Genomic DNA, 15542 nt, shown 5'->3' on the forward strand with positions numbered 1-15542 from the left:
GCTATGAGCATCTTGATGAAGAGCTGAGAAGAGTGGTCCCATCAGTAATAGCTAGAGCTTAAGGCTTATGGTACATTAGAGCAAGGATCTAAGCTGTGGATTGGCCTCTGTAAACTTAATGAGACAGGATATGTGATCCACTTAAACTGGCTACACTCAGTGTAATGTGAAGCACTGGAGGTCAAACAGGGACTCGAGTAACCTCAATGAGCAAAAGGGGATAGAGCTCACAGAAAGTTTAGGAAAATTTGAGAATTATCCCAACCTCAAAACCAAAACTTAATCACAACTACAAACGTTGTTACCAACACACAGCAAAAAAAAAAAAAAAAAAAAAATCAGTATTTCTGTCCTGTTATCCAGTAAAAATATTGAAACATTCATAAATTTACTTGAGAGGCAAAACAGCATAAATCATTAAACTTAGAGAACATATCTTGAATTAAGTTTATTTTTCGTACCCCAATGGCAAATATTTTTTTCTTTGTTTGGCATAAATCTAATTCCGGGTCCACACATCCTCTGTAAGTGGGGTAAATCTAATTCCGGGTCCACACATCCTCTGTAAGTGGGGTAAATCTAATTCCGGGTCCACACATCCTCTGTAAATGGGGGGTGAGTGTGGCGTGTTTTCGTTTCCGCGCCCATAACAAATGACACGTTTACACTGCAAGCATGAGTCGTGAGGTAACGCGTCGCAGACGCAGCAGTGAGCGGGTAGTTTCTGTGTTTAGGCTATTTTTGCTGCGTGGCTCACGCTGAGCTCAGTGGCTCTGGGTGCAGTACAACAATAAAATAATCTGGAGATTATTGAAAAAAACACAAAAGCAAATCAAAATTATTCAGACTGAACCTAAATAAATGATGTAAAAGTAAATGATGCACAGGCACCGCCCTCATAGGTGGAGTCATCCATAGTATGCACTACAGCAACAACATGGCTGTCTTGGCCTTAACGAGACTTTAAATATTTTCTGTTTTCTTTAGATGTCATTCCTGCCCAACTGTTGTTGTTGCTGTAGTGCACACTATGAATGACTCCACCTATGTGGCTGGTGCCTGTGCATCATTTACTTGGTTATGTGATTGACTAATACCTTGTTTATCCCTAATTATTATCTGGTGTCTCCAATCCGTGTTTGTAATCATTGTTGTGCTTGAATGTGTGTGTATATACATATATATATATATATGCTGTTTAGAATGAAGATGTTAAGCACTGAGGATAGTCCACAATGGACTGAAACGCTTGCTATAGTCATACATTTTTTTGTTGTGCATGTTTGTACACATTTGTTTTTGTATATGGCAAATCATCAGTAAAACATTTTCCTCTCAGTGGATCTTGGACTCATTTTCTTGCTCTCTTTTTTTTGTAACCTCAACGGCCTGGTGTGCGGATTCTATTATTTTAATTTATTTTTTGGTCTATAAGTTAAATCAACACACTGAATCAACACTTGTGACTTTATGAACTGGCACGGGACTTTTTTGTATTACTTTGTCTGTTAGATATTTTACTGGAAAACAAGACAAAAATACCAAAAAAAATTTTTGCAGTCTTACCGGCTGTGCGTTGGTAGTGAACTGAGAAACCAATGATCTGGTCACTGTTGTGTTCCGGTGGGTCCCAGGTGAGCAGCGCAGAAGTGCTAGAGCGGGGTGAGGCTGACACATGCCGAGGAGGGCTGGGCAACCCCTCCCTCACAATAACGGAGAGTTTGGCAGTGGCACAGGCAGTGCCCAGGCTGTTGACAGCAATGCACTGGTAGTAGCCAGCATCATCTAGACGCAGCTGGTTGATGAGCAGAACTCCAGGGTTCTGAGTCTTAACTCGGGCGTTAGACTGGACTGGTTCTCCGTTCTTCAACCAGCGGAGAACAGGGGGAGGGTCACCAGAGCTATTACACACAAACCGAGCTGTATTACCCCGGGACAGAGACACAGCCTCTGGGGGCTGCAGGATAACTGGAGGAGCTGTGGAGGGGGGAAAAAAAAGGAAAAGAAAGAGAGGTTTTAAAAGAACACGCATATTTTTTTTATTGCATTTGCAATTACTGTATGTATAATCAAATCACAAATTATTGGAACCCATTAGCTAAACTAATTACATTAAACATTTAAAATTAGTCATAGTGTAGCTCAGACATGTAAGGAAGCCATTAACTTATTTTTACACAATAATATTTCACCTACTAGTACAACTTAATATACTGTGTGTGTGTGTGTGTGTGTGTGTGTGTATATATATGTGTATATATATATATATATATATATATATATATATATATAGTGATTCTGTTTGGTGACATATATATATATATATATATATATATATATATATATATATATATATATATATATGTCACCAAACAGAATCACTATATATATATATATATATATATATATATATATATAGACACACACACACACACACACACTGGCGGACAAAAGTTTGGAATAATGTATAGATTGTTCTCTTATGGCAAGAAATTGGTACTTTTATTCACCAAAGTGGCATTCAACTGATCACAATGTATAGTCAGGATATTAATAATGTGAAAAATTACTATTATATTTTGAAAAAAAACTACTTCAAGGAGTTCTCATCAAAAAATCCTCCACGTGCAGCAATGACAGCTTTGCAGATCCTTGTCATTCTAGCTGTCAGTTTGTCCATATACTCAGGTGACATTTCACCCCACACTTCCTGTAGCACTTGCCATAGATGTAGCTGTCTTATCGGGCACTTCTCACACACCTTACAGTCTAGCTGATCCCACAAATGCTCAATGGGGTTAAGATCCTGAACACTCTTTTCCAATTATCTGTTGTCCAATGTCTGTGTTTCTTTGCCCACTCTAACCTTTTCTTTTTGATTTCTGTTTCAAAAGTGGCTTTTTCTTTGCAATTCTTCCCATAAGGCCTGCACCCCTGAGTCTTCTCTTTACTGTTGTACATGAAACTGGTGTTGAGCGTGTAGAATTCAATGAAGCTGTCAGCTGAGGACAGTCATCTATTTCTCAAACTAGAGACTCTGATGTACTTATCCTCTTGTTTAGTTGTACATCTGGCCTTCCACATTTCTTTCTGTCCTTGTTAGAGCCAGTTGTCCTTTGTCTTTGAAGACTGTAGTGTACACCTTTGTATGAAATCTTCTGCGGTTTCTTTTTTGCCATTTTTGTCCTAATATTGACCTTAAAACATGCCAGTCTATTGCATACTGTGGCAACTCAAAAACAAACACAAAGACAATGTTAAGCTTCATTTAACAAACCAAATAGCTTTTAGCAGTGTTTGATATAATGGCAAGTGATTTTCTAGTAACAAATTAGCAATTTAGCATGATTACTCAAGGATAAGGCATTGGAGTGATGGCTGCTGGAAATTGGGCCTGTCTAGATTTGATCAAAAATAAAAAAAATTCAAATAATGATGGTGCTGTTTTTTTTTTTTTTTTTTTTTTACATCAGTAATGTCCTAACTATACTTTGTGATCAGTTTAATGCCACTTTGGTGAATTAAAGTACCAATTTTCTTCCAAAACAGAAAAAACTGTACATTATTCCAAACTTTTGGCTGCCAGGGTATATATATATATATATATATATATATATATATATATATATATATATATATATATATATATATATATATATATATAACCCTACAATACTTATAATTTGGTGAAGTCTATAAGTAGGTTTAAAAGCACATCTTTTACTCTAAGATTGGAGCATATTTTTGGAGGATAATCTTGAACCTCCATGCAGAACATCAAGCAACCAGGTTGTAGGCTAAAATATCCTGGTATTTCATTATGCTTTTGATCTTCCCAGGAACCTCTGGACCACTAAAAGTAAAACAGCCCCAAAGCATTCAACGATCTGGAACTGTCTGCACTGTATTTAGTGTATACAATCTGCTTTTTTCTCACACACTAATGGTGCCCATGTTCCAAAAAGTCTCAATTTGGTTGCACCACATGACACAATTACTATTGTTGTCTCAAGAACCCCTGACAAAACCATATAAATGGCAATTAACTATGATTTTTAAATATTTAAAACCTAAGATTCCACTAAAGTGTGCAGTTCAGAAACTTATTCTTCCTGTGATCAATTCCTGGCTCTTCCTCAGTGTGCATGAGAACAACATGTACTGTATGTTGCTTCCTTGGTAACATTTCTATCTGTTCTGAACTTATCAGACTTAAGTCTTAAAAGCATAAATTGCAGCATTTACAAATGGCTGATTAATAGTATCAGATGGTAAAACCACAGCATTTTAATATATTCCATGGTACTAATTGATTCCTATGTTCATACATTATACAGTACCATGGAACTTAAAAGGTACTGTAAGATACTCTCCATAATAACATTGTTTAACCATCATGTTAGTGTCCAAAAGCACAGATTTAATATAGTTTTCCATGGTATGTTTTGTTTTGTAATCCCAAGGTATTTTTATTTGTTTTCATAAAAGATCAGATCTTACTGATTTTACCTGTGGTAATGGGTGACAAAGGGATTTAACATGTATATAAATCAGGGAAACAGGAACTGTTAAAAACAGCCATACAGAAATTCTACTAGCCAATTAATTGAGCTTCCCCCATATGTTTGATCCAACTGATTCAATTGATTCATACTAGTTTAGTGAATCAGTTTTACTTTTTTAATAGTGTGTTTTGTTCCTTTTAAACTTTCATTCATTTCATCACAGGTGGCAACTGGCAATAATAAATAAATGTAGGAGGCCAAAATAAATGTAGTCTATTGGACTGAGAGGCACAATTAGAAACACACATTTACAGAAAGATACCCTTCTTAAAAAGTGTGACCCACAACATTTCACAGTTACCTAGTACTCGAAGCTCAGCGGGAGCTGAGACGAAATCTCTGGTCTTGGGTTTGTTGGCACGACACACGTACACTCCAGCATGGTGACTACGGGTGTCGGGAATCACAAGGTTGGTTGCCAGGACAACCACATCTGTAGCTATAGGCTTCCCATCTATACATCCCAGAGAAGTGGGTGTGTGGAAAGAATGCAAAATAATGAAAAACATACGTATAGAAAATAAAACTACAGGAAATTAATTAAGTTTGGGCAAGCGTTGAGACAAGGACAAAACATTCAAGCCCATAACTATCCATAAGAGAAAGAGAATGCTTTAAGGCTGTACCTCAGAGTTTAACCACATATAGCTACAGTAGATGTAGTACAATCTAATCATATTTTTAAGTTCAATAAGATAAAGCTTACATGCTGCCCTGAGACTCTTGTGTCCAGCATTAAACACAACACTTCAAGGTGAAGTGTGAAATTCCTGCGTCACCAAACAGAAATGCAAAATTAATGGCCGTTTTTCAAACAGGTTCCCTGAGCATCCCTCATTTTCTAATGGTTGGACGAAATGAAAACCCTGCCCCAAACTCTCACCAATGGTTAGGTCAATGTTACTCTGTCAGGCTGGTTGGGATGCTCAAAGAGTTTGATAACATTTTATAGTTATATATTTTTATATTTATATCTGTCTCTTCATATTAAGCTTGGATAGGATAAAGTATCTTAACAGTGAAAAAATTACACACTTCACCTTTAAGAAAAATGCTTGACACAAGCGTTGCATAGAAGTCTACAGGTGTGCAATGTACATCATCAACCAGCAGAGATCAGTACAGAACTGGAGTGGAAGCTACAGGGTGCATTAATGATTTCTAGACACTGACCGTCTGCAGCTGCCATTTTAGTGTGCAAACAAAGAGAAAAGACACCTCACGCAATTAACAACATCTTGTTATTTTTTTATGTAGCCTAATGAGAATTAACGTTCTCCATTATACACCCTGGGGGTCATTATGAAGGAAAGAGGACAGAATGAGGTCCACAGTGAACCTGGATGGAGAGAGCAACAGTGGGGGTAAGGGTGGGTGGGTAGTTGGGGTGTCTGCTGCAGCTGAGCCACTTGTCTACAAAGCAAACATATAAAATGACTGAAAAAAGCAGAATTTGCATGGGTAGTTTATGTTTACATTGTTCTATGTAAGTACTTAAAGTTCATAAGCTGATACTTTTATTCAAAGCAACAAAAACACATTTTACAGGCAGAGTGCCTCCTGATAAACCTAGGCTTTAAGTGCCTTTTTCAAGGGCACACCGATGATAGTTAATGGATTTTACATCAAGGTTTGAACAAATTCTTGAGTGGAAAAAGTTATACAAATAGTAAATACTGTATTTTAAATTAATTTTAATTCATATTTTTTGTTTACACACATACACTCCTCCATCGTTAAGACAAATCTTAGCCAGTTGTGACTTCGGAATCCATTCAATTGGGTCTTCCCACTCAGAAAGGAAGTAAAAAGAGAGGGAAAGATTTCAGGTTCACGTCTGACTTCAACTAAATGGCTGTGTAGACCTCACAAACCTATAACCTGTTGGTCACCATCTGTTACCACTAGGCAACATAATTCCCACATAGTCCATTTACTAACTTAGGCTAGGACCCTGCTGGAAAGACCAACATTGCTGGTAACCAGTATATGCTGTGTTTTGAATGCTGGTGTTCCTGTCACTTCTTAACAATCAGCAAGTCTCCCTTGATCAACAAGCTTCATCAGAAAGACCATGCTGGTTGGCTAAGCGTTGGCCAACATTTTTTTGGTCAACACGCTAGATCAGCACCAAAGTAGCAAAAATCCAGCTTGGAATAGCATGGAAATTCATGCTGGTCTAAGTAAACAGATACTGGACTTAGTATCTTCACATCTGAAATTTGTTGGTTATTTGTATGCGCAACATGATCACACAGGAAATCAACATGCTACATCCAAATGTTCATGTACCCTGAAATCAACCACATTCTGCCAAATTACTGACAGGCGACATCCCCCAACAAGCAAATTAATGATAAGTGCTATCCCCCATCAGACAATTTAGCATAAATTCAAACATGTTCACCTTTCCCTGTGGTGCTACACATAGTGCGTTGTGCAAGCATTCTCAGAGATGTGGGTTCTGATCCCATAGAAGCCAGGAAGTAATTGCGTTTACATAAACAATTTAGAGTTTGCTTTTTTGCTCTAAAATTACATTTTTACTCCACTGACGGTTCAGTATAGGGTTGGGGTTTGTGTTAGGGAGTATGGTTAACATATGTGTAATATATTTTTATGCCTCACCCTGCCTGATCCAGGAAACGAAGGGTTTCGGCTCACCCTGAGCCATGCACTCCAACACAGCCGGGCGACCCAAGACCACTGTTGAGTTCCGCGGTGGAGCGACAATCACCACCTCACTCTCCTGAGACAGACCTACAGAAATATGTCATACATTAATTATGTGTCCAGAATACAGTAGTATTCACCATTAGGCACAATGGTGCTCGAGTGAAAGTGGCACTATGATTGACTTGACACAGAATGCCCAGTTTCCACAGATGCTCACAGGGAGTGAGCGAGACAGACAGACAGACAGACAGACAGAGAGAGAGAGAGAGAGAGAGAGAGAGAGAGAGAGGAGGGGGGGGGGGGAGAAGACAAAAACAGGGTATGATAGAGAGTGAAAAAGTGTGAGGGGCAAAAGAGATTTTCCCTTGAAAATAGGTGTCATAAACTAACTAAAAATGGCCATTTAAACTATACATTAGTGGTAGAAGCCCTGGGTAGGGTTCTGTTTCGTCTCGCGGATGTCCGCGGACACTCCTGATGATGAAAATTACGTCATGCGGACCGACGCAGAACGTGGGCATGCGAAGTATACTTTGGGCTTTAGGCTCAGGAATACTTTACTTCGCGCGTTCCGTTCCGTCTCACGCACAGTTGTGTGTGCATAGTTTTGAAAGTATACCTCACGTGTATGAGCGCGAATGGACGCGTTAAACACATGCTCAGTACAATTGCTTTGTTATACGCTACCAGATGTTAGAGGGCAGTACCGAGACATTTACAGGACATCCGCTCTGAAGGATAAAGAAGAAGAAAAACTGAGGATCCGTCATAAGATGAAGCAAGAACAACAACAACACGATGGAGAAGGATATGTTCTTCAACTACTACTTGACAGTACAGCTCATCTGTGCATATTTCCACCTAGTGGACTCTTCTATCTCAACAGTCAACCTTGTGCATGCGCGTTTGTCCACGCACAGTCCGCACATTCAGAAAAATCTGGCTGCACATGGACACTCCTGATAACGAAAATTACGTCACGCAGACTGTGCGCGGACACACGCGGAACGCGAACAGGTGAAGTATACTTTGGGCTTAGTAACTGCTAGTTGGTTTGTACTAAGTCAGTGCTTAATTTGGTTGCACCACATGTTCTTAAGGCAAGACTTAACTAGTAGGTCGTAAGCTCTCCGTAAATTAATGCATAATCGCATAATATGACGTTTACCAATAAGCAGCCTTCAAATGTATACACAGAAGTATTAAAAAGCCATCAGTTTCAGTTTGACCTGGTTACGGTTGATGTTCAAACCTTGTTTACTCGCGTAACTGTCAGCTGTAATAAATGATATCCCCATTAAAATATGATATGTAATACAAGTAGATTTGATAAATAGTATATTTGCCCTGTGTAAATAACAATATATAGGAACTGTATCTAAAATAAATAAGGGGTGATAAATAAATACTTATACAACAGGCTGGAAAAATAGTAAATATTTCGTTTATACGTAAGGTTACGTCCTACCCAAGTTTAATGGTGCAACCCTCAAGTATTTAGTAGTGCGTAAATTGTGACTTAGTGCCCATTTACGCCACAACTAGGCTAAGGGTACATTTACACGACAATGATGTACTAAAAAACTGAAAAGTTTTTCCTGTGCGTTTTTGAAAAGTTTCGCGTTCACACGGATCCGCGAAAACGACTAAAAACGCTGTATTACACATGCCAGGCCAGTAGTTGGCGATGTCACTTTGTAAAGAAACACTCCGCGCCTGCGCACATAAGCATTCTTCCACAGAGCAGTGAATACAAACAATGAAGATGGTGAAAGCATCGAGCAATTTTGTCTGGACGGACGATGAGGATTATTTATTACTACAAGTCTTGAGCAGCACAAACACAGTCCTGTAGTCCGCCATTGTAGTTTTAAATGTCTCGCGCGTTGTTTTGAAGTACTCGCACGCATGCCTATAGACTGAACACGTAATACGTGTGCACGTGATGTCATCGTTTTCACAAATTCGTGTTTTTGTATGTTTACACGGAGACGATAACGCCATTGTTTTCAAAAATTTGCACTTTGAAACCCGTTTTCAGGCCCCAAAACCCCGTTGTTGTGTAAATGAACAGCCAAAACGCATAAAAAGTTTTCCGTTTTCAGCTGAAAACATTGTCGTGTAAACGGCCCCTAAGTTGTAACTTAGGAAGAGCCACAGTTGAAAAGAGCTGTCTGAATTTGGCTGACACACCCACAGATCAAACATAATCATAATGAATTGAAAAGACGGATGCAGTTATGGATACACTTTGACCATCATAAATTAATCACTGTGATTACATACAGCAGCAATCACATATGCCCAGCCCAGCCACGCACTCCTCCTCGTCACAGTGTGCTTGTGTGCAAAGGTTTGACTTAACTTGTGAGGGCCACAATTTTTTAATTGTTAAAAATCTATTTGTGAGAACATTAAAGTGTTCCTCACTATTTTGAAGGGCTAGGGTTCAGCAATAGAAAATATAATTATCTCTGTGCGAAAACCATCTCATTTGTGAAAGGTCCTCACTAATACAGCTTTTAAGTTCTCTGTGTGTGTGTGTGTATATGCATTTGAGTGAGTATGCCAGAAAATATGTGCCTGTGTTTTAAACACAAAAAAGAGAAAGCCATAGAAACACATTAAATACCCACTTGAACAATTGCAAAAAGGGCGAGTATATAAAGCTCCTTGCAAATCTCAAGTTTGCAGCACAGCTTTGCTGAAGTCAAAGTGTGTGTGTTATGCAATGTATTTTTCAATGCTGATGACTGACCCAAACACCTGCATCGCATCTTCGTTGCTAAAGTGATTCAATGTGATGAGATACCTGGTTCACAAATGCACACATAGTTTTACTGTGTACTTGAGCTCTTTTTGTCTCAGGGGCAATAGATTTGTTGCATTCAGCAAGCAAAACTATAATTACCTTAAGGCAAAGATTGCGATAAGGGAGAAGGGCAAGAAGAGATTTTCTCCCTCTCTGTCAGTCTCTCTCTCTCTCACAAACACACACTCAGACACATTCCACTTTAGCCATTGCACTTGCATCTATAAAAAGTTGTCTGTTTGCAGTTTGAAAAGACAGGGAGAGAAAATGGAGAGATATTGCTTTATGAAGCAAATGATAATTTAAATAAAAGGGCTTAAAGAGCAAAGGGGAGTGAAAGTGAGGAAGAAGGCACGAGATGAATGTGGAACAATTAGAAAGATGTCTTGAGAAATAGATATGCAAGATGAAAACACCCACATGCCGAAAATCATTCAGGTGTTTACCTGATAATACAAAAGTGTAATGTAACCAAGCAATGGTCAGGATCTAGATTTATCCTTGATTGTTATGTGGGACTATATAGCGTTACCGATCTGTCTCCTTTGCTTTCCAACAATCCCTTTTATTTCATTTTGTTCCTTATCCCTCTAGCCTTCTCTCTTTGTTCCACATCTCATTCATCTCTTCGTTTTCCTTTTTCTTTATCTCCATCCCTACTCATGCCTCCACGTTCTCCCCCCCCCCCCCCCCCATTTCATCAGCCAAGTAGCCTTAAGGACAGCAGGAAATCAATTTCGACTGCAACACAGACCACCTCTGCAGAGGGCACTTATGTATACACACACATTCACAGAAAACCAAAAGTGCCACTGCAGATATTCAAACTTTACTTCAAATTACAAGATTAACCAGAAGAGAACAAGAAAGATGATAATTTTCACAATGGGGTCAAAGGGGTCATATCATGAGGAATCTAATTTTCCTTGATATTTTGAGATAAGAGTTCATTGTGCAAAGAAATCATACTGTAACTTTCAGAGCTCAAAACTTCCTCCCCTTTCCAAAAGACCACTTATTGAAGCTAAGCTGCAAAAATGTCTTTTTTCGTACTTACGGAACTTTCTGACGTCAGATGAATATAATTGAACACATTATCGCCCACATATGCCAGGGACACCTACACTCCCAGTCAAATGTTGTATTACATTTTTGAAAGAAATGCTTACCAAAAATACATTAAATTGCTAGAAAAAAATAAATAAAAATACAGCCAAAAACTTTAGTAACGTTGCAAATTATTGTTACTGTTTGAAATAAATGTTTTATATTTTTAATTATTTTAAAATTTAATTTTACACATGATGGCAAATCACATTTTTACTCCAGTCTAGTAAGAATAAACTGTGTCACATCCTTAAAAAAAATCATTCTAAAGTGCTAACTTATTATTAGAACAGTTGAAAATGGTTGTGCTACTTAATTGTGTAAATTGAAATACAGCATCTTTTACAGCAAAGTCACTTTACACTTTTTCTAAAATTCATCAGCCTATTTTTTTTAGAGATGGAGGCTATTCCATGCACCATTGCTTTGAAAGAAGAAAGCAAACTGGATCTAAGCAGGACAGAGAGAGAAAAGGACAACCCAGAGGCACAATGACAAGTAGACAAGTACATCAGAGTCTCTAGTTTGAGAAACAGACTCCTCATAGGTCCTAAATTAGCAGCTTCAATGAATATGACATTGCTCCAAGTAGAGGATTCTTGGTTGAACAGAAAGTTCAGCATTTATTTCAATAGTCATTTGAAACATTATAAATGTCTTTACTGTATTTCTTGATCAATTTAATGCATCCTTGGTGAACAAGGATTTAGCGTTCTAAAACTTTTGAATGGTAGTATATTTGGTGATAGACATGAGGAATTAGGATAGAAACAATAATGCCTAATAATGAGAAAAACTAACGATTAGAGTAAAACGTGAAAGTCTGTTAAACCTTGTTTAATCCTATCTGTGTTTTGCATCTGCCGCTTATCATTCTGAAGGATGCCAATGTCAGATTAAAGCATTTTTAATAAGGTCCTCTATAGTTTCAGTCCGACCTTAACAGTATAAAAGGGCAAATTTAAGTGCAAATTGTGTAGTGAACCTGTCTCAATGTCATGAAAGCTTTGCAAAGAGACTGATATTGAAGGGTGGTGCAATTATAAAATATACTGTAGCCAAAAGCAAACCCACAGCTTGTAAGCAATGCTGCGCTCCATTCAGCATCTGAATTTCCACCTTCCTATTAGGAAAATGCAATAGAACCTCACCAGGAGTCAGACTTCCAACTTGTGTGGAAATCTAGAACTCAGAGTTGCGGGTGTATGACTTCATGCAAACATGGCAGAACCCAGGTGATGTACTGTGTGCACTGTAAATAACAAACATCCACTTTTAAGCAAATAAAATGCATCAATTGGACTAAAATCCTGCATTCCATGATGAAAACCTATTTGTGGAAACAGGTGTAAACCTTGCCTCTGCAAAAAAAAAAAAAAAAAAAAAAAAAACTCCATAGCATCATTTATACTCCACAATTTGGTTTGCTACGAGACTTCTTTGTTGACAGTTGAACAACTGCAAAGTTAACAGCAGCATTATAATTATTTATTCAGTGCTTTTTCACCATATAGTCGAAGGGTTCTGAGCACAGAAACCACTTCCAGTAGCATAACCACTTGACCATGGGTTGGAACTGTACAATTACAAACCGTTTCTGGGCCGGATTTCTCAGCACAGTTAGCTAACAGTACTCAGGACAGAGAACTGTTCTGATGGAACGGCTTTAGTGACATGGTGACTCACAGTTGGTCACTTGCTCAGTCAGTACATTCTAATCCAGATTTCACAGCACCACAGTGAAAAAGAAACTAACCATGCCAACAAGCCTGAATTGGTAGGGAATGGCATGATTCCAACTGTTCGGCTCGATGGTGGAAAAGCTGCTTCAGTTTCTTTATACGTCATCATCCAATGGTTGAGCAATGGAATTCCTTATTGTCTGAAGTTGGAAGTCAACTAGGAATATTCCACGTCTGACAGCAAAAGTGCACCGAAGCAGTGTTTCTCATTTCATATGCGAAGAAGACATTTTTACATGGGAGACTCAAAGGCACAGCAGCAAATAAATGGCCTGTTTAATTCTAAGGGTCAGAAAGAGGGAAGAAAATGGTCATAAAAACGTGAACTACTCAACTTCGTTAAATGTATAAGTAGAGGCAGAGCAGGCAGATTTTGGTGCTCAATGTATTCTCCCAGTATGCACTCACTGATTCTGTTTTTAAACTCCTATAAGGCCATTAATGTATGAGTCAGAGACATTATGTGAATAGAGCTGTAAGTGGCTGTGTGACAGAATAAGCAAAGGACATCTAGGGTTGGGTAATTGGCCAGAGGTCTTTGTTTTGTATACCTGGGCTGACTGTGAGGGACGCATCTTGGCTGAAGCGCTTTCGGGCAGAGTTGAAGGCCACACAACGATACGAGCCTTCATCTTCCTTAGTGACCCCTAAAATCTGCAGCACCCCGTTAGGGAGAGTTATGTACCTGTGAGAGAGAAAGAGAGACAGAAAGATAAGACATCTCCCTTTGGTTCACCACTATTTCTAAATCAACCCAAAATTTTCTTTGTTTTAGGCCAGGGGTGGGGAACGTGAGGCCTCAGGGCCGTATAAGGCCCGTGAGACCATTTTACCCAGCCCATGAGGCCATTTGAGAAATAATTTGAAAAGTAAAAAATGGCCTTGATTCAATTAACTATAAAAAAGTCCAATTAAAATAATGATTAAAAATCATTTTAAATGATAACAATGTAAATTGTTGTATAATAGACATACCTTTTAGTGTTTTTTCTTGGTGCGTGAGCACGTAACTGAATGTGTACGTTAATTTCAACCCACAATCAAAAACTGCTAGCAATTGTATGGCCCGCGAATAATTTAGCAAATACTCAAATCGCCCTTAATGGGAAAAAGATTCCTCACCCCTGTTTTAAAAATGATAGATTGTCTAAAAAAAAACTTTTAAAGTTAACATGAAATGCCATTCGTAGCCCATTTAACTTCCTTAATCTGTTGTGTTTCCGAGTAATACAGGATTTTTAATGAGGAAAAATGTAGGGTAGTACTCATCTTATATTGATTGAAGTGTGAAAGTGGGCATTTCATACCAGAATGGAGGGGAGTGGTTAAAAAGTAAGAAGGATTTGTGATGTCAGCCTAAAAAGCAAGTTGTTTCAGAGGTGGAGCAAGTTATTACATTTTGATAACAAATAACAAAAAGTTAGTTTTATGCTCTAGGATCGAGCAATCTGCTATTCATCCTAGCGTTAAGAATCAGGCCTTTGGACAACATAAAATGGCAGTCTACACAAACACATACATCATATGGCAGAAATAACATAATGATAAAAAAATTATAAAATAAATGGCAGACAAGGAAGAGAGATGACAGCTTTGTCTACAGATACTGCATAGAAGAACAAACCAAGATGGCAGCTTACAGTTGTGCTCAAAAGTTTGCATACCCTTCGAGAATTGGTAATATATGTACCATTTTTAAAGAAAACATGAGTGAGCAGGCAAAACACATTTCTTTTATTTCTTATGGGATTCATATTCAACTGTAGGTTAACAGAATGGCACAATCATAAAACATGGTGACAAAGAAAAAAATGAAATGACCCCTGTTCAAAAGTCTGCATTCCCTTAGTTCTTAATACTGTGTATTGCCCCCTTTAGCATCAATGATAGTGTGCAGTCTTTTGTAATAGTTGTCTATGAGGCCCCAAATTCTTGCAGGTGGTATAGCTGCCCATTCGTCTTGGCCAAATTCCTCCAGGTCATGCAAAGTGTTTTGTCGTCTTGCATGAACCGCACGTTTGAGATCTCCCCAGAGTGGCTCAATGATATTAAGGTCAGGAGACTGTGATGGCCACTCCAGAACCTTCACCTTTTTCTGCTGTAACCACTGGAGGGTCAACTTGGCCTTGTGCTTAGGATCATTGTCGTGCTGGAAAGTCCAAGAGCGTCCCATGCACAGCTTTCGTGCAGAAGAATGCAAATTGTCTGCCAGTATTTTCTGATAACATGCGGCATTCATCTTGCCATCAATTTTCACAAGATTCCCTGTGCCTTTAGAGCTCAGCCCCCCCCCAAAACATCAGTGAGCCTTGTTGACCCCTCTCCAAACATAGCGCTTATGGTTGTGGCCATAAAGCTCTATTTTGGTCTCGTCACTCCAAATTACAGTGTGCCAGAAGCTGTGAGGTGTGTCAAGGTGTTGTCGGGCGTATTGTAACCAGGCATTTTTGTGGCATTGGTGCAGTAAAGGCTTCTTTCTGGCAACTCGACCATACAGCTCATTTTTGTTCAAATATCGTCGTATTGTGCTCCTTGAAACAACCACACCGTCTTTTTCCAGAGCAGCCTGTATTTCTCCTGAGGTTAACTGTGGGTTTTTCTTTGTATCTCGAACAATTCTTCTGGCAGTTGTGGCTGAAA

The 15542-nt window shown here is 38.6% G+C and overlaps 1 protein-coding gene across 1 annotated transcript in view; it reads right to left on the reverse strand.

The window, feature by feature from the left end:
* LOC127445134 (immunoglobulin superfamily DCC subclass member 4-like) overlaps nucleotides 1-15542 on the reverse strand; it is a 96483-nt gene that overhangs the window by 30480 nt on the left and 50461 nt on the right. The window contains exons 4-7 of the mRNA XM_051704953.1: nucleotides 13454-13587; nucleotides 7194-7325; nucleotides 4867-5019; nucleotides 1567-1977 (exon numbers count right to left, since the gene is read on the reverse strand). Of these exons, the coding sequence (XP_051560913.1) occupies nucleotides 1567-1977; nucleotides 4867-5019; nucleotides 7194-7325; nucleotides 13454-13587 (830 nt within the window). The remainder of the gene's footprint in view (nucleotides 1-1566; nucleotides 1978-4866; nucleotides 5020-7193; nucleotides 7326-13453; nucleotides 13588-15542) is intronic.

The sequence above is a fragment of the Myxocyprinus asiaticus genome, chromosome 1, assembly GCF_019703515.2.
Source record: "Myxocyprinus asiaticus isolate MX2 ecotype Aquarium Trade chromosome 1, UBuf_Myxa_2, whole genome shotgun sequence".
NCBI lineage: Eukaryota > Metazoa > Chordata > Actinopteri > Cypriniformes > Catostomidae > Myxocyprinus > Myxocyprinus asiaticus.